At 42.0% G+C, this 20063-nt stretch overlaps 1 protein-coding gene across 1 annotated transcript in view; it reads right to left on the bottom strand.

The window, feature by feature from the left end:
- Positions 1-15639, bottom strand: part of LOC117290151 (neurogenic locus notch homolog protein 1-like) — a 47425-nt gene extending 31786 nt beyond the window's left edge. Inside the window, exon 1 of the mRNA XM_033771405.1 lies at positions 15243-15639. Coding sequence (XP_033627296.1) covers positions 15243-15447 — 205 coding nt within the window. The 5' untranslated portion in view covers positions 15448-15639. The remainder of the gene's footprint in view (positions 1-15242) is intronic.
- Positions 15640-20063: the final 4424 nt, after the last annotated feature.

Raw genomic sequence — 20063 nt, 5'->3', positions numbered from 1 at the left:
TGTTGTCCAACAGAGAAACATCACTCCCTTCACCAACGATTTTCGTTACATAGCCTCCTTCAATGCTCGATCGTCCTCGTTCGAAGTAGCATTAATCCTAAAAACACAAATCAATGGTGAGGCAAGCACAAAATATACAGCAACAACAAACCTTACCTTTAATTTTATCTCAAAACAATGAGGTCTTTCACTTTACAATCATGGCGCTGCCTCGAAACTTACTCGGCGCCTACAAAAATTATCCTAACAATGATTGGGACTGTCACCGCAGGCACCTCGAAAGCATGGAGAGCCTCTCTTTATTTTACAGGAAAGAGGTGACAACTTTATATAAAACTTTACTTAAACACTATTTATGAAAACTTTAATAAAACTTCCTTAGTACAAAACTTATAGCAAACTTCTTTAACATAAAACTTATGGTAAGCATGACCAAGGATGGACCCTAACTTAACGCGAGGTATGTTGTTAGTCGGTAGTACGTGATCAAATCAGGTGCGGTCGGTGTAGTCGTCGTCGAACTGGACGTGGTAGACCCGGCGCCTCTTGCTGGTACGTCGCCTCTCACCATCAGCATAACTGTACTGGTATGTCACCTCGTCGATCTTGATGATCTTTCCCCTCAACTCCCTTGTTAGACGGATCCGTTCAACCGGTACGCCTTCTTCGTCACCGTTGTTTTCAACCGCAGCTGGTTGCTCCTCATGCCGATCCTCTCCATCTCTCACCATAGCCATCATGCCTCTTGGCTTTCCTCCTTGAGGCTGAGCACGTACCATCGGGCCAATATCCCAATCGAGGAGAGAGCGCGTAGGAGACAGAGACAGCCGCGATTGGTCGACTCCTGGGGACTCTCTGCCCATGGTGAGATCCAGAACTTGATCCTGCTGTTGCTCTGGTGCTGCATGCTCAGCGGCGGGCAATGGATCCACCTTCTGTCGCTGGGAAACTGCAGTAGCTTTGCCCTGATCACGGTCTCCATCTTCAGGCGCCTTGGAAACAGTGGCAGGGGCGCGTCGCCTCATCTTCTTCCACAAGCTGCCTGCTGCTTCCTCCCACGTTCCCGCGTCCTCAAGCTCTCGTACTTGGTTCACTCTCACCTCCTGTACCCCAAGACGTGCCTCCCGTTCGGCCCCAGTCTCCAGCTGGATCTCGTCAAGATCTTGTTCGAAGCTGGCGTGGCTCTGCTTATAGTGGCGACGGAGGTTGTCTTTCCTGTTGGCCTTGAAATAACAGCGCCTGCACCAAGCGTGCAAGGTGTCGGGAAAGGCTTGCCCGCTGAGAGTAGGACACATCGCAATCCTCACACCTGAACTTCTTATTTGACCCCGAGTCCTTCTCCATCCTCACTGCAGAGAAAGAATAAACAACCGAAAACAAAATCAGTGATTTATATTTACAAGTGTGTCCTATGTATATACAGTATTAGCGGTAACGATGAGGCATCTGCCTCTTCCTGACTGGGTTCCTTCTACCAGTTCCCTCATTATCATTTGATCCATCACTCCGCTCGTTTGTGTCCTCAGGATTCTCCTCATTTAGTCCTAAGGAGGCGTAGCCTCCTTCAAAGCCTGTGCCGTCGCTTAATTCTGGAGTAGCTTCCACGGGTGGTACTTCGCACTCTGCCGCCCTATGAGCCGTCTGTTTTCGTCCCGTCCAAGGCTGTAAAGGCTCACCATCGTACGGTTTTAGGCGGTCGAAGTGTACAACCTGCATCCTCCCTCGTGGCTTAAGCTGTATTCGATATGTCACGTTTGATAGTTTGTCCAATATGAGATAAGGGCCTTGCCAACGACTCATTAGTTTTGGGGACACGCCTTTCTTTTTAGCGTGGTTGTACAGCCACGCGAACTGTCCCTCCTTGAAACAAGCGTTATTGGTTCCCCGGTCATACGTCTTCTTCTGATGTCTAGCACTTCTTCTAAGGTGTAGCCTTGCACGGTCGTGCGCATCCTGCATCCGGGTGCGCAATTCCAAGGCGAAATCAGTTTGAGGTTCCGTTCCCTCTACCGCTGGTGATGCCGTAGTCAAGTCCACTGGGAGCAGTACCTCCCGACCTAACATAAGCATATTCGGTGTTTCCCCTGTTGAAGCTTGTGGTACTGTGCGATAGGCAAAGGTTGCGAATGCCAGTTGGTCGTCCCAATCTTTCTGGTTCCTATGTGGGTCTATCATCGTAGATACTGAGTTGATAAGTGTCCGATTAAATCGTTCAACCATCCCGTCTGATTTAGGGTTGTAGGCTACAGTACGGGTCTTGTTGATTCCTAGCACCTTGCACATTTCCGTAAATATGTCGGCTTCAAAATTACGTCCCTGGTCGGAATGCAACTCGCGAGGTACTCCAAATCTACACACAAACTTCTCCACGAACGCTTTAGCCACAGTCGCGGAGGTAGAGTCGGGCAAGGGGTAAGCCTCCATCCATTTGGTGAAATACTCGCCAATCACGAGTATCCACTTATTCCCTCTGTCTGATTCTGGTAAAGGGCCCACGAGATCAAGTGCCACCCTTTCCATAGGCGCACCAACCTGGTATTGCTGTAGAGGCGCCCGCCGCTTCCTAGGTGGAGACTTCCTCTGGGCACACCTCGTACACTGTCTGCAGCTCGCTCGGACATCCCTCGCCATGAAAGCCCAATAATACCTGGCTTTCACACTTGCCAGGGTACGTGTGACCCCAAAATGTCCTCCAGCGACACCACCGTGCAGCTCCCCGATAATCTCCTTCCTGAACTCGGAAGGCAGAATCACCTGCCATGAGATAGTTTTCCCATCGTGTGATTCCCATCGACGACAGAGAATCCCCTCACGAACCTCCAGCCGGTCCCACTGAGCCCAATACACCTTGGCGGCTGCTGACCGTGGACTTGCCTCCACCCAACTCGGTTTGACTCCGGTCCCTTCCTTAGCGCTCATCACTGTGGCAATGGAAGCGTCTGCCAACTGTGCTTGGCGTATGTCCTCATTAGAAATATTTGCGTCCCTTTTCACAACTCTTGTCACCGTGCCTTCCTCTCCTTGTCTAGTCTCAGATTCATTGCTGTCTTCCATTGGTGTCTTGGCTTCCAGGTCGCTGGGTACGTCATCACTATGCCCGCACTGGCCGCATGGCTTCCGGGACAGGCCGTCTGCATTGCCATGCTTCTTGCCCGGGCGGTGTACAATTGTGTAGTCGTAGCCCCCGATAACTTCCAGCCACCGGGCAACCTGTCCCTCCGGATTCTTAAAGTTCAACAGCCAGCGTAAGGCTGCATGGTCTGTCCTAATGGTTATGCGCCTACCGTACAGGTACTGTTTGTAATATTTCAGGTAGACGACGACTGCCAATAGCTCTCTACGGGTGACGCAGTAGTTACGCTCGGGGCGGCTAAGTGTCCGACTGGCGTAGGCTATCACTCGTTCCTCTCCTTCTTGTATCTGGGACAAGACTGCCCCAATACCGTCCCCGCTAGCGTCGGTATCGAGTAAGAAGTCACCTTCAGGATTCGGATATGCCAAGATAGGGGCTTGCCGTAACTTGTCCTTCAATGTCTGGAATGCGTCCTCACACTCTTCATCCCAGAGGAATGCTCTAGCTTTTTCTGTAAGACGATGGAGTGGGCGTGCCACATCTGCAAAGCCTTTGATGTACCTCCTGTAATAGGAGGCTAGTCCTAGGAAGCTCCGCACCTCCTTTATGTTAGTTGGTGAGGGCCATGACTTTACGGCCTCTATTTTGTCCGGGTCTGTTGCAATTCCTTTTCTGGAGACCACATGTCCCAGGTACCCCACGGATTGCTTGAAAAGAAAACACTTCGAAGGTTTCAATTTAAGTCCCGCCTCACGAAATCTCTTCAAAACCTCCTTTAATCGTTGTATCTCCTCAAGCACACTGCGTCCATACACGATTACGTCATCTAGATACACCAAAAGTGTTTCCCACTGCAGTCCTGTCACCACACGTTCCATTAGCCTTTCAAACGTTGCGGGGGCATTGCACAGGCCGAAAGGCATAACCTTCCAGCTGTACAACCCCCCACGAACGACGAATGCAGATTTGTGCCTTGCACTCTCATCCAGCTCCACCTGCCAATAACCAGACGCAAGATCTAAGGTTGAGAACCACCTTGCGCCCGACAAAGCATCGAGTGTATCGTCAATACGTGGTACCGGGTAGGCGTCTTTTATGGTCGCCTCATTTAGCCTCCGATAGTCGACGCAAAATCTCTGAGTGCCGTCCTTTTTCTTTACGAGAACTACGTTTGAAGCCCATGGTCCATCCGAGGGCTCTATGATTCCTCGAGCCAACAAGTCTTCCACCTGTCTGTCTATTTCTTGTTGATGAATTGCTGGTTGGCGGCGGGGCCTCTCCTTTATTGGCCTCACTCCGCCTGTGTCGATGTGGTGTTTTACCAAGTTTGTCTTGCCAAGGTCGTGGTCCCCTGCCGAAAAAACATCAGCGAAGTCCACTAACATCTGAGCTATCGCGTAGTGATACTCCGGTCCCACACTTTCTACACTTCTCTTCCATAAATCCTGCAGATGCTCCGGTACATGCACGTCGGTGCCCTCACTCCTGGGGGTCACACCTGTAGCCTCTACTATATCCTTTGTTTCAATGGGGCTGAGGTATCCAACCATCGTGCCCTCTCGAACAGTGCACTTCCCCGCGCCTACATTGAGGACACGTAGGGGAAGAACACCTTCCGTTGTCTGGACCACTGACCTGGCCAAGATCAGTCCTTTCTGTTCAAGTTCTCCTCCGCCAGAAACAGGCTCCAGCATTCCTAGCCCTGTTGTCCCTTCGTCTTTCGTTACTGTCCCCTGGATAATTGCCTCATGTCCAGGCGGGATCGTTGTTGTATTCCTCACGAGGACTCTTATCTGTATTACCGTTCCATAACGCGTGGTGCATCTGATACGTTCCCCATGTAACATCAGTTCACATGTCCTAAAGTTAAGCGTCCCTCCCGTCACACTCAGGAAATCCATCCCTAAGATTCCTTCGACCTTCACCTTGGCGATCACTGCCCTGACTGGGCAAGTAGTATGCCCTACCTTTAAGTCCAGGTGTGCCACGCCTCTAGTCTTCATAACAGTCCCGTCGGCCTGCACAACCCTGACCCCATCTTGTTCCAACTCCGGTCGGCTCTCCCTGGGTATTTTGAAGAAAACCTCCTCTGAAATGATTGTGTCAGTCGTCCCTGTGTCCACCAGAAATGGTATTGTTACAGTTCGAACGCTACCTTTAACGTAAAATCCTTGTTTCGACAGTATTGCCGTTGTTCGGTTATCCCGCACAGATTCTGATTGCGGTTCGTTTTTTTCACTTGCCTGGGCTTGATCCTGACCCTCCTGTCGTGGCAGCCGTCCCTCGGGTCTCAGGAGCGGCTGGCGGTCGTTTTCCGAACGCTCTTTCCGTGTTCCATACGGACATTCCCTCTTGAAGTGTCCTTTCTGTTTGCAGTTGAAACACCCCTCTTGCGATACTGGACGTCTTTGCGGGTGCGGGTAGTATATCCTGGTATCCCGCCTTTTCTCGGCGGGTTCTACTTCCCGATTACCATCGCTTTTCCTCTTGTCTATTAAGTCCTGGTGATATTGCTTCAAGTTCTGGGTAACCTCCGCGACTACAGTGTTGATTAGATCATCTTGTTCATTTCCCATTCTACATCGTTTGTCGGTCTTTTTGTTTCCTCTTTGTTCTTCTATCTTCTCAAAGTTTTCCGTCGCCAGAGCTGCCTTGATTGCCTCCTCGAGAGTCTTTGGATTGGCACGAAATATCCCTTCACGTATCGACTGTGAGGCTACGGCATCGGCGAAATGTCCTCTTGCAAGGCGGTCGCGGCCGGCATCTTCAAACTCCGGGTAAGCCAAAGCTGCCAACTCCCGAATAGATTGTCCTAGTTCTTGTATTGTCTCCTTTGGTCCCTGCTGACGGTTTCTGAGTTCCAAAAGGAAGTTCTCTGCCATTTCCCCAGGTCCAAAACGTGCGTTTAGTAATTTCAAAAGCTCGCGATATTTGTACTGTTGCCTCTGACCATTATCTTGGCCGCTTACTAAGACTTTGAGTGCTGTTCCCTGCAGGCTTGCGGCAAGAAATATTGCCGCCTCCTCATCACTCCATCCATTGGCAAGTTTGCACGATGCAAAGTGCTCACGGTAATCGATCCATGGTTGTTTCCCATTGAATCTGTCGGGGATTATTTTAGGGCGTTGTGTTTTGCCTCGTTGACTCTCTTGACTTGGAGGCTCTTTACCAGTCACCTCTTTCTCCTTAGAGGCTATCACTGTCTCCTTGGATACTTGTGAGTCCGTTTGTTTTGTTTCTGTGTCTTTACTTCCCTTTGACTTTACAGAGTCCTCACCACGCTCCGAAGAAGCGCTAGGGGTGCCCTCTTCTGCACAGATTAATCCTTCCCCCTTTAGTGTTGTCCAAGTCTGGTTCCCTGTCACTGAGCTTCGTATCGGTGTAGATGTTTTGATGAGGCTACTGTTTAAGTTAGCCTCAGTTGGTTTATGTACTTCACAATTAGCTTTTTGTCCCAGACTCGAAGCCTCTTTGTCTTTTCCCAAGCCCTTCTCCTCCAAGAGCTTCTCCAGTCTAGCCATCATTTGGGTAAGGCTATCCATCATTGTTCTCTGCTGTTTGTTCTCCTCCAGAGATTGTTGCAGCAGATCGTCCTTGTAATACATTTCCATTCGTAATTCGTCAAGTTCATTTTCCAATTCTGGCATGCTGCGTTCCCCCCCGGAGGCAGACATGCCCCCACCGTCATCCTGCGTACTCATAGTGTTTGAATGCTGGGCCATTGGCCGCTAGGTGATTCAGGAAACTCCTGTTCCTCTGATTCCTGTTCAAGTGAGGCGAACTGTTGCCCCAACTCCGGTAAGAGTGTGGCGACGTAGATGCGCCTCAATAAGCTGTTTATACGGTATATGGTAGAACCCAGACTCCTCAAGTTCCTCCTCAATGTCCTTAATAAACGCAGAGTTCTGACGTGACAGCCAATCCCTACCAGTGCAATGAGTAGGCACACTGATAGTAGTCCAAATGTAATCCAAGCATCCAGCATTTCCTATTAGATGCGGTGTCCTCTCTTGTAGGCTTATTGCCAATCACAGTTGAATACCTCCAAATTCCAAGTTAGCAGTTGTAAGTCCCAAGTAAATAAATCCGAACATGAAATCCCACTTCTGACACCATTTGTGGCGGAGTTTACCAATTACCAATTGGGACAAAGTGTCCACCGGCAATCACTCACTGGTAGGTGGGTGTTCCTATATCAGGGCCGGGAGAATAAGTCCGTTCGGGTGGAAATATACCGCCCCATGCACGGATCGTAATACCTGTAGAACCCTAGTTAACCTCAGAAGGAATTTGTCATGGGGAAACAACCACAAATAACACAAGGAATAGACACTGTCTGACGGTTTAATGATTTATTGAGTACGAACTGGAATAATTGACCTCAGGTTTAACTGACATAATAGGGAATAATGGCGGAGCCTCTATAACAATAAATAGTGAATGCTTAATATAACGTAACAAGTGTTAGCCTCTCCCCCTATTGATCCTGGAGCATTAAGTCCTATTGCCCCAACCGCAAATAGCCTCAGTAACCTCCGTTAGCCTCCTGTGGTAACGTTACCACACCGTTCAGTGCTTCCCCCAGATTGCCCCGTACGTTAGCCTCCCGTTAGCCTCACGCTAATTCCCTGACGTTAGCCTGTCCTTGTCCACCTTGTAGCCTCGCGCTACTAACCCTCGGTTCCCCAGTTACACCTTTCCTCTAGTTTCCAGGTATACTAACCTGATTACCTCTTTTTGGGAGCCGGCCCTGGTCCGTCCTGACGTCCTTTCTCCGGGGTGGCCGATCAAGCACTGCTACTTCCGCGCTCGTGCATGCCTGCTCACACTGCCATCATGGTGCTGCCCGCATCATAGGTGACTCATCCTGGCCATTGCCCAATCAGCGTGCGCCGTGCCTGTATCCGTGCAGACACGGGCGTCCAATCAGCGTGCGTTCCGCTAGTCACCGTCCGATGCGGCAGCATGGCAGTAACCGCTACATGTCGTGCGCCCTCTGTTGTCCAACAGAGAAACATCACTCCCTTCACCAACGATTTTCGTTACAATACTATAGACTTCCCACCCCTGTCAATCTTATTATTCCTGCGTCCGAAATACTTCAGCAACGCCGTTGGAAACCCTCAACGCCATTGCTTGTTCCGAGTGCTGCAATCGATACAACAAAAATGCAGTTTGGTTTTATTAATTTTGTTTTTTACCCATATCACCGATGTGTGTTAGCACTGTATTGTACTTTCCCGAGTCCTGTGACAAAAAATATCACAGGCATGGTACTAGGTCTTATTCAGAGGGAAACACCCTATAAGGTTTAACTTATTGGGTGGGTGGCTGCGATCATTGAATGCTATAGAGTTGAAACAAAATTGTTGGGTTTTTTTTCATAAATATATTGTTCAATTGTACTAAGCCTACTTTAATGATTTAGTTGTATAGATGTGTGTCAAGCATACACACGAGCACACTTGCTTTGTGAAACAGAAATGATTTGTTTGTGCTTTTTTCACAGAGCTCTGGAAAGGACTATGTGCACTCAGTGCGTGACATACATTGGTGTAAGATTTGACCTCAATAACATTATCCCCGAAGCAAATTAAAACATGCTATGTCAGATTTTTGGCCGATTTGGCCCCAAAATTGTTATTTAAATTCAATAGGTGTTTTGGTGGTTTCAAGCTTTCATTTGAGCCATTGCTCGAAAGGGTCCGCCAATAGGAGACTTTCCAACACTAGGTGGCAGCAGACATACCGGGTAAATTTCCATTGTTTACGTAGTTCTGAGCATGCGCATAATTCTGAGAACAATGGATTTACCCGGTTAGTCTGCTGCCCTCTATCGTCCCAGAAAGGCTCCCATTATTAGTAACAGTGAAATAAAGTGCTCAAAATTAGTTTTTGTCGGGATCCCGACAATATATCACGTGACCAATTTTTATGTGTTTATAAGAAACGTTTAAAATTTTGTCATGGTTCCTGACCCTTAAAAGTAAACGTTAAACTTTGTGTCGTTAGGGCGGGTGATACTCTTTGAAATACCATGTTCACTCAAAAACAAACTATTTTTTTATGTTTGGGGCCAAAAATCTGACATGGCATCTTTAACATCTGTTATCATTCTTAAAATTCAATAAGAACGAGAATGGTGTGTTGACAACACAAATGCCCCGCTGAGATTGGATTTGCTACACCAAGTACTTTTCAAGTTATTGTTCTGACAACATTTTATTTGTTTTAGCCATCATGAGCTTAATATTTATCTGAGGGGGTCTAAAAACAACAGCGGAAGGACTTAAGGCAAACACTATTATGCCCCATTCGGCTGGCTTCGCCGGCGGGGCATAATAGACAGATGTGCCAACATTTTAAATCAGTCTGGGGGACAAAATCGGCATATTTCCAAATCAAAAAGTCATTCAAAGCATTTTGTGAGTCAGACTTTAATTAAAAATATATTCGATTTGTCACACCTCCCCCACAGGCCTGTGATACAAAATCAAAATGGCTTCTATAATGGTGTGGTTGTTGTTGTTGTTCCGTTGTGAAGGCGAAGCACCTGTTAGTATTGATTTTTGTTTTACTGTTTCAATTAGCATTTTATAACAGCAGTAACAAGTGGCAAGCATAATGTGTATCCATCACAGATTACTATCGTTACTCGAGCAAGCCCTACTCTACGGTTTCAAATCTGAATGCATAATTTCTTTAGGTGAATTTGAGTATTGTGGTTCGTGTCTGATGATGGACTGTAAGCTCTTTGTATTGAAAATATAACCGCAGAACAAATACAATCAAGTACGGCCAAACTTTTGAGAGCCGCTTAGCCAGAATAAGCAGGTTATCAGTCACAGATTTAACATGTTAAACATTTCACATGTTTCCCCCTTACCGTATTTTGTATGTATGCTGCAGAAATGTTTGACGTCTAGACGTACTTTTTGAAACGTATATCCTTTATGTACATCTGTGTATTTCTTTGCTCGTTTGCCTTTTATAGTTGTTCAGTGTTTTGTATTATCTTCTGTGCTTTTTTGTATGCCCTCTCTTGCCTTAATGTATTTTTGGGATTTAGGAGACATACGCCTTTTGGCGATAGTTATTTTACGTTATTTTACCTTGTTTTCTTAGATATTTATAATGTGTACATGTGCTTGTTAATGTGTTTGCCCGAATAAATATTATAATATAATTATGTGGATTGGTATTTTGACTGGTAAGTTTATTTTGGTAAGCATAGTTTTGTTGTGCTTAGCTACTATTTATACTTTAGCAGCTCAACGAAGTTGGTATCAGATATTGGTACCTGTGAATGTATTAGAATGATGCATTCTATGAAGACAGTACATTCATTCCGATCCGAACAGTAAGATAAGGGTGTTTTTGAGGAAACAATTATTAGTGTTTTGGTTTAACTAACGATTTTCTTAAACATTTATAAAACGTTTACTTAAATTTTGCAAATCGAGAAAAGTATAACTTTTGCTAAAGAAAATATAATAAAATAAAATTGCGACGACAGATCTCTAGCACAATATTTTTTCAGGCGGATAACTATTTAATAATATAATTGTAATCTTGTTGGGTTTATTGCGGTAACATCATTTGTGTATCTACTTGCCATGCAGTTGCTCATAGATAACTGTCCTACTTAATTCAATTACCGCGGAGTAGATTGTTCGGGTTTTCGGTAGACATCTCAGTTCTGAAAAAAAAACTGTCCTGCTTTTTTAACTGTTACCTGGGCGGATGGTGTAGAAATAGGCTGGGTTTTACAGAGAAAAGAAAATGCCGAATTGAAACAAAAGGTATTATTTCCAAAGATTACCAACTAGTAAGTTACCTTGAAGCGAGGCTTGCCAACACGCAAGGCGTCACACAGAATCACGTTTTTTAAATTTATTAAACACTCTTTTTATATTGTTACATTTCTTCACATGTGAGTGTGAAAGGTTATTCATGAAGTGAAATGTTATTCACCAATAATTTTTTATTTTGTTCCCATTTTGGTCACGGTCCAATGTTGACACTTCATGATCGTGAATGGGTTGAAATGTTTTCACGTTATAGACACTAAAATTTCGGCAAGTCGTAATTTTTATTTGAGCCATGAACTCGGTGATCTTTAAAATTCTATATAGACTATGCTGGTCTTTTGTGTATTCAAACATGCAGGAACAAGTTTTTATTTTTTTTATTTTACTTAACACACTTCACATGCACAATGCCATGAGGAGGGAGGGAGACGTCTAGCTGTGTGTATGTCGATCGCGATGTTGTGAAGTCCGTGCACTGCCGCCAGCGCCAAACCATTTATGATCGGTTCTTAGTACGAATGTCAGACAACTCGTCCGTCGGACAACTCATCCGTTCGGACAACTCGACGGTTCAGATAACTCGACTTTGAGACAACTCGACGGATGGCCAAGACAAGTCGACGGTTGAGCGGCCGACCTCCATGACTGTCATGATTACACGAATTTTTCTGTCTAATATTTAATCCCGCGATTCTATAATTTATCATTATTATTTATACGTGGAAGAAACAACTGTTATGACTGTCCTGTGAGACTTTGTGAATGACTCTTAGCCAGCTGCAGTTCTCTTCAACTTATTCAAGATAACAGGTTAACAAAATTGAAACATTAACACATTATTATAAAGCTCTTCTAGTATTTCTTAGTATTTATTTTGTTTAGTTTACTTATTGGCCTAAGATTGGTACCATCCATCATCGGGTTTTATGTGCGAGCAATTCTGTATTTACGGAAGAACCAAAACCCGATAATAAAACCTGGATTAAGAGTGTTACCCGACTGACTTTCATTTAAACATCAAACCCATCTATTAAATAGTCGCATAAATTCGAGCATGATTGGCAAATGGGTTTGTCTAAAAAGTTTTAAAAACCCTCGTCCCAATATTGCTTTAACGTTATATTTTTAACAATGTATTGGTGTTATACAAAAATGTTTAAGTGTCTAATTGTGTTCATAACAAATATTCTAAAGTTGATTTGTGACTTGGTAGACAAATCTAGTCTTTGTTCGAGTTGTTCCTCGTTTGCGATAAGCGCAAAACTTTCACAGTTATTGTCCTGGTATTGGCACTGGAACATTTTAAAGAGTTGTGGGTTTGGCTTTAATCAGATAAATAAATTAAAAAAACATCGGTATTCTTAAATGTATTTTTGCCCGCCTTGACGAAGCTAACCAAAATAGGTGTCTAAATTTGTGTCCAGTTATCCACCTACCAGATTGGCAATGACCATAAACAAAGTATTAAGAATCAAATCGTCATAATCAGTGATTGTAAACACTTTGGTATTTGAAGGGGTTAAATCTAGATTCAAATGTTCTGGTGTTTGTTCAGGGGCACATCCGAATGATTCGTTACAATAGGTTTCAAAGAAGATGGACTACACTGACACCATCGTATATGGTGATTGATACACAGAGAAAGAACATCGATAATACGTATCTGATATACATGTATTTGGTTTTCGGGGATAACACCATTGTGTATATCTACTTCATTTGCCAAGTAGAGTTCTCTTGTCCTTTGAGAACTCATTGGCTTAATTCTACTACCGTGGAGTAGATTGTTCGGGTGTTCGGTAGACTTCTCAGTTCTGAAAAGTAGTGTCCTGAAACTATTACCTGGGCGGATGGTATATACATCGGCTGGGACTACTATATACTTTAGCTTATAGGATCGTAATTAACTGTACTACCGCGGAGTCAGTCTCCTGACGATGACTAGAGCAAGCTAGTCGAAAGGTTGAGACCAATTCAAGAACTGACTCCACAGTAGTACAGTTAATTACGATCCTTTAAGCTAAAGCAGTAGTCCCAGTCTTTTTCTATCCCATCCGCCCAGGTAATAGTTTATAAGCAGGACAGTTCTCTTCGAACTGCGAAGTCTCCCGAACACTTGCACAATATACTCCGCGGTAGTAGAATTAAGCAAGACAGTTGTCTATGAACAAACTCTATCTGGCAAGTAGATACACACACATGGTATTACCGCAAACCAAATCTGTATTGATACCTCACCATGCAATGCCTCAAATCCTATATACGTATCTGATAATTACGAGTAAACCAACACTTGGACTTTGCTTTCGTTTATCATTTTTCACAGTCACAACCATGGAAACACGCTATCAAACAACGGAAGCCGTGTATTTTTAAATGCATATTAAAGATTATAATACATGATCGACCATATAACTCACGAAATAACGAGCCTGTGAACATTTGAGCGTAATCCTTTGAGAAGTCAGGAGAGATTGTGGAAAACCAAGAACAATTATCGGCAAACAGGCCCAACCTTAACAAATATTCTAGTATTTTGCTGAAACAATCAAAATCAGCTAATGAATTTCTTTTTAGGGTTTTCATATCAAGTTGTCTCAAATAAGATCGTTTCCTCAACTATTTTTTAATTTCAGAATAAACCAGATTCACAGAAATTGGTTTGCGTGTGAACTTCATAACCAATAATCTTTCAGACTAAACTTGAACAATAATTTTGTTTAATCATATAACAACTTCTGCAAATTACCTTAAACGATGCCGTTAGGAAGGCCCTAAATATTTGACTTACTTAAACAGTATTACCTTGAAATAACTTATAATAACGTCAGTAATTTTCAATTTTGTGTTCGTTTTTAATTAAGGTGTGTTTTGGTTATTTTATTTGTAGGGGAGACGGCCTTTAGCTTGAGCCCAATGGTGTGCATTAATTTGTAGATCTAACTCAGTATGTGGCAGCTCATGTTAAATATTGAAATTTGTTGTGGATGATAATTAAATGCATTAATAATGCCCATCAGTAATGATGATATCGTTTGTTAATGAAGAGTCACATGCATTGATGGCGTTTGGACTAATTAATTTATTCGGTTTCCATGTAAGCTAATACCGTATAGCGGTCCATTAATCTTTCAAACATCATTGTATTAACATACAAAGAAATGACATGGCTAAAAGTGTTTTGACATTTAAAGGCAGGATTTTTGGTAGTGTAGGTCATTTATCTATCATTAAAACTTAATTTAAGAAGCAATACATCCATTGATGATGTATACCAAATGGGGATTTGAAGAAAGGGAATCAAAACAAATTCAATTGCATTGAATGTTTCACAGATTGTGTATACCCCAATCGCAGATTATTTTTCAGTAAAACAACCGCTGCAGATTGTTTGCGTTATCAAGAAGAGTGGTGTTATTGTCTATATATATATATATATATATATGTGATTGAAAACCTTTATATGTACATGTTATACATCAGTCTGAACAACTGAACAGCTAGAGAAAACTATAACACAATCCAATAGATTAGGTTTCCTTAATTTGATTGACGCAATCAAAACAAGCCTTAAAAACACTGGACACTATTGGTAATTGCCAAAGACAGTCTTCTCGCGTGGTGTATCTCCATAATTATGCATAAAATAACAAACTTGTGAAGATTTGAACTCAACTGGTCGTCGAGGTTGCGAAATGATAATGGAAGTAAGAAAAAACATCCTTAACACGTGAACTTGTGTGCTTTCAGATACTTGATTTCGAGACCTTAAAATCTAATTCTGAGATATCGAAATTAAAATTCGTGGAAAATTACTTTTCCCTCGAAAAATACGTTACTTCAGAGGGAGCCGTTTCTCACAATGTTTTATACTATCAACAGCTCTCAATTGTTTGTAAGTTTTTATGCTAACAATTATTTTGAGTAATTACCAATAGTGTCCGGACCTTTCAGAATTTAAAAACATTATTAACCTTTACCTGTACACTGTGTTTTTCTACTAACATAACCCAATTAACTGACAAATTTTTCGCTGGTTTGTTGATACTAGGTATGTTTTAAACTATATGATTGACCAAAATATTACCTTTCCAACGAAAGAATCCGATAACAATTTCTTCTTTTATAAATGGAAATTGCAAAAACTATGGGACGTTGTTATGTTTAAAGCTAGTGTTTACAATGTCAAAAGTTCATTTTATTTTAGAAGATATTGAAATGGGTTTATGAATATAAATTAACTCTTTTGAGAAACACTTTTGTCAAAAACATTTCCATTGCCTTGCAATGTCTGCGGAACAAGCATCAGCAGTGCGAGTTGGTGTATTTTCTCAATCTCAAAACATAAACACACCAACCTGTTACTGTTCCTCCTGCAGCATAGGTATTGCCAGAAACCAGCTCTAGTTGGTACGGACTTGTATTGCTTGGCTGTGAGGATCCAGGATGGCTTGGCGTCAGAGATGAACAGGCCTGACTTGGTGCTCCAGTCGATCGACATGTACCAGTCCGAAGGACCAGAATAAGCACTAAAACAGAGTAAATCAAATCTTTGTACTCCATGGTGTCTTCAACCCCACCGGGTCCCACTCTGAACACGTTGAATTTACTGAAAATGTACTTTAAAATAAGCGGTGTTTGGTGCCTTTACGAAGTTAAATGTGTTTTTGTGTGTGTGTATACGTTCAAATGGTGCACAATAGCTCTCACAATCTGCGTATATAGTCGCACAAAATGTCAGCACTTGGTAAATTTGTGTTCCTTTATTGTTGAAAAAGAAACATAGTTCGGTCAAACTAGCCCATAGCGAACCAGTCAGCTGTATAACGTACATTACACTCCCTGAAATCCACGTATTATTGTAACCATGCTGGTGACAATGGCACTGGATTCAACGTGACCTTGCTTTACAGTACGGAGTTTTCATTTCTGTTTGAAACCCTTAGCTTGTGTCAACCTCTCCTTAAATTCTCGTTCAGTGATATTACACGAAATGGCAAACCAAGGCTATGAATAGATGAATCACTAAAAATTTCAATTGAGCATCACAGCCGCGCACGGCTGTTTTTTTTTTCAACATGTTGCAGTGGTTTTCTATGGTGCAAACAAACTGGTTTCAATTTTTTTTTAGAATTTTAGGACATACAGAACATACTCATAAAACCATAAAACCATCTTCAAATACGATATGGTGGCCATCTTGACATGGTGGCCATCTTGAAAAAAGATGAGCAACATGTTATTTATTTTACTTGGCCTTAAACACAACTTGGAGTCATTGGTTTCGAAATGCCTTCTCTCAGCACCTGATTGTTCGAATTATGCTATATGATTATTAATATAATTATGAAAGGCCTTTAAAAGATCCCATTCTAAAGACAATAACAACAAAAGTGTACAGACAAGAGGACTGTATAGTGTGGTGTGGAAAGCGGAAGTTAAATGATCTCAGTTCAGTTCAGTTCAATTTACACAATGAATAATCAGAACAGAGAGATAACAATGTTAAAGGCAGCGGACACCATTGGTAAATTACTCAAAAAATTATCAGCATAAAACCTCACTTGGAAACGAGTAATGAGGAGAGGTTGATAGTCTAAAACATTGTGAGAAACGGCTCCCTCTGAAGTAACATAGTTTTCGAAAAAGAAGTAATTTTCCACGAATTTGTTTTCGAGACCTCAAGTTTAGAATTTGAGGTCTCGAAATCAAGCATCTTAAAGCACACAACTTCGTGTGACAAGGTTTTTTTTTTCGTTTTTGATAGTTAGCTCGCAACTCCGACTACCAATCGAGCTCAAATTCTCACATGTTTTTTATTTTATGCAGATGTTGATATACACCAAGTGAGAATACTGGTGTTTGACAAATACCAATAGTGTCCACTGTTTTTAATACCAGGCCTACTAACATACAAATACGTAACCAGCGAAAACCTAAATATACGATACTAACAAAATTCTGCCAACTTTGTTGTCACTTTAAACACTGAAACAAATGTTATAATCATGGACGAAACTTAAGCTAACAGGTCGTTATTTAACAAACAAAAAACTTGGCTAAACAGCATCAGGCTATCAACCAAAATGCTGTGTGATGTGTACCGTTTTGACTGGTTCCCTGTTTTGCTTTGCTTGGCAATTAATAATAATGGGCTAGAAAATAGATCTAGTGAATGCGCCTGAATGGTTTTTTTTTGTACTAATCCATCTGTGTATATTAATCTGACCATGTCAAACCAGTGTTACACTGACCTCTAGGTTTAATAGACCTTCAACTGTAATGCCCTCAAGAGTGCACTCTGTCCAGCGACTCAAGGTGAATTGGGCTTTGTTAGGGTGTAAGGAGAGGTGGACATCGAAATGTAAAGAATAAGTCAAGTACCATTGAAATGTCACCATGAAGAACAAAAAGTGTGACATGTTAAAAACCGTGAAGTGTGACTTGTTGAAAAACTTGTCAGTAAATGTAAAACCACTGACAGGTTGAGGTAGGAGCATCTCTCGGACAAGATACAAGTACAGCATTCGGTTAAAGGCACTGGACACTATCAGTTATTACTCAAAATAATTACAAGCATGAAAAACTTTACTATACTTGGTAACAAGCAATGGAGAGGGAGCTGTTGATAGTAAAACATTGTGAGGAACAGCTCCCTCTGAAGTACGTAGTTTTCCACTAAAGTAACAAATTATTTGAATTAGATTTCGAGAACTCAGAATTAAAATTTGAGGTCCCGAAATCGAGCATCTGGATGCAAATAACTTTGTGTGACAACAATTGTTTTTATTTTACTTCCATTATTATCCCGCAACTTCGACGACCAGTTGAGTTCAATTTTCACAGGTTTGTTATTTTATGCATATGTTGAGATACACCAACTGTGAAGACTAGTCTTTGACAATTACCAATAGTGTCCAGTGTTGTTGTGGTTACAACTGAGGGTACATTTGTTTTCACTAACCAAACTTCTTTTTTTTTTTTTTTTTTTTTCTTCTTTTCGTAACCAAGTATTATGCATGGTTGTAATAACTTCCTCTCCACACTCTATAATAAAAACAAAATTCCCAAAGCGGAAGCATCACACATACCTCAAGAATTAAACCAAATACCCATTTTCACGAGATGTCATTATTCCCTCAACCCCCCCCCCCCCCCCCAATAAAAAAAGGTTGGAATCCATAAATCACACAAAATGTTTTGTCGAGAAAATGAAAGTTTCATGTGAAGGGATAATCTGATGACTCGAGCTAAATCTATAAAGACGCTGATTGTAGTCGTTGGCCAAGTTTAACCTAACTCAATGTCAAAACATTCTAAAAACAGACCATTTACGTCACATTTATTCACCCCGCCCATGATTCTGAAATAACAAGTTTCATTTTAAAGTTTACAACATGAGATATTCATACCTACACAACTGACTCATGTTTCCGCATGGGTTCACATTATGCCCTTATACGCTGTTCGTATGACGTAGTTCTAGTAAGCCGCGCCCGCTTTGCATTTCAACCTCTTTTTGAGTGTATGAATTCAGCGACTTCGGCTACAGCTGTGGCTATTGGCTACAACAACAACGTTGGGGAATATGACCGTTCGTTTGTGGCTACGACCGTCTGCCGTAGACATTGCCATTACCAAGTCGGACGCGGTTGAATAGTTACTCAGATCGATAGGTCAAGAGAGGGCGCAATTGATTGTTTACCTTTTAAACATGATAATCAAACCGCGCTGTTTGGTACGGACTGTGGCGTTAGTATTATAAAAACATGTATTCGTGTTTAAAGATGTTCTGACCAAATTCAACATTTTCTGCAAACTTTCAATACAATTTCTCACATGATTTGTTGCTTTGTTTCCAACGATTTCAACACTTTGTTATTAGTTGTGCGACATTGTTACAAACAGTATCTATCTGTATTTATTTTGCTTTTATAACTTTCCATGTTAAACCTAGGTTGGCAAAAACTCAGGCTTTGACATTGCAAAAGAACGGTCTTAATTAAATCAGATTTTATCATGTACTGCGACTTAATAACCCTGCATTCCACGCAAGCTCAAGGGTTGTACAAATGTTTAATAATTTACTGCGTTGGAATTGGGTACACTGTCATAATAGTCAAAATAAACGAACGAAGTCCTGCCTATTTCGAGGAAAACCAAATATCTAAAGTACCAACAAACAACAAACCGCGTTGTTTTTTGACGTGCATCCAGCATATTGTTTGAACGAAGACTTTTCCAAACTTTGCAAATCACTTTGTTATGCAAATGAGACGCTGCTACATTATGTAACGCGCTGCTACACATACTTGTGCTATCAGATTGGACGAAACCTAAGCCTACTCTACTACTGTACTACTAAAAGCTAAAACAGATACTTTATGTCCGAAATAAAAGAATAAAAAAGCTGTCAATGTTTTGTTATATCAAAATCTATGAAAGGAGATTGCTTTATTTTGGCAGAGCTGTAATTGGCTGTAGTTTGTGTGGGTTGTTATTGCTTTAAAAGTTGCCACAGAAGTCAAACTCAATACTTCGAAACTGCCGACGTTGATGTTGAGCTACGATCGACTACGAAGGACCGCAGAGCTCCAGGAAAAAAGACTTACCTTTCTACACAAAATTTCTTATGTCGAGCTTTCGGTGCTTTGCAGGCTCCATTAGATTGGTTGCAACATGGAGGTAGAAATGGTTGCAATCACACTTTAATTGTATGCTGAATGACAAAATAAAGTTTGTCTAGTCTCCAAAACACTCATGATTTATTAAGGAACGTTTTAAACAGCATACAGCGTGTATAGAGGTGAATTCGTACGCATGGCTTGTCATTTTGGTGCGACTGCCACTTTTAAAAAGAAGAAGTTAAATACCGTTTTTATCTAGTGATTTAGAAGCATTGTGTCGTGTTCGGCATCTCCAGAAACAGCTGTGCCATTCAGACCAACCCACTCTGTACTGTTTCTACCTGGGTAGCTTATGTTGTTATGTAACATTGTCCTGACGTTTGGGCATTCGTGATTGTGAATGGTCAACACATTTTGGGCGGATCATGATTGATTGAATGGCCTGTTTGCTTGTTAGTTGCAGTGTAAAAAGTGATACAATAAAACAAATGTAATACATGACGTGTGTAAAGTTTCGGATTCACCTGTTGTGCCATAACTTAATAGTAAAGA

The sequence above is a fragment of the Asterias rubens genome, chromosome 5, assembly GCF_902459465.1.
Source record: "Asterias rubens chromosome 5, eAstRub1.3, whole genome shotgun sequence".
NCBI classification, from domain to species: domain Eukaryota; kingdom Metazoa; phylum Echinodermata; class Asteroidea; order Forcipulatida; family Asteriidae; genus Asterias; species Asterias rubens.
The sequence above is the reverse complement of the archived record's forward strand: the minus strand, read 5'-3'. Positions and strand labels throughout refer to the sequence as shown.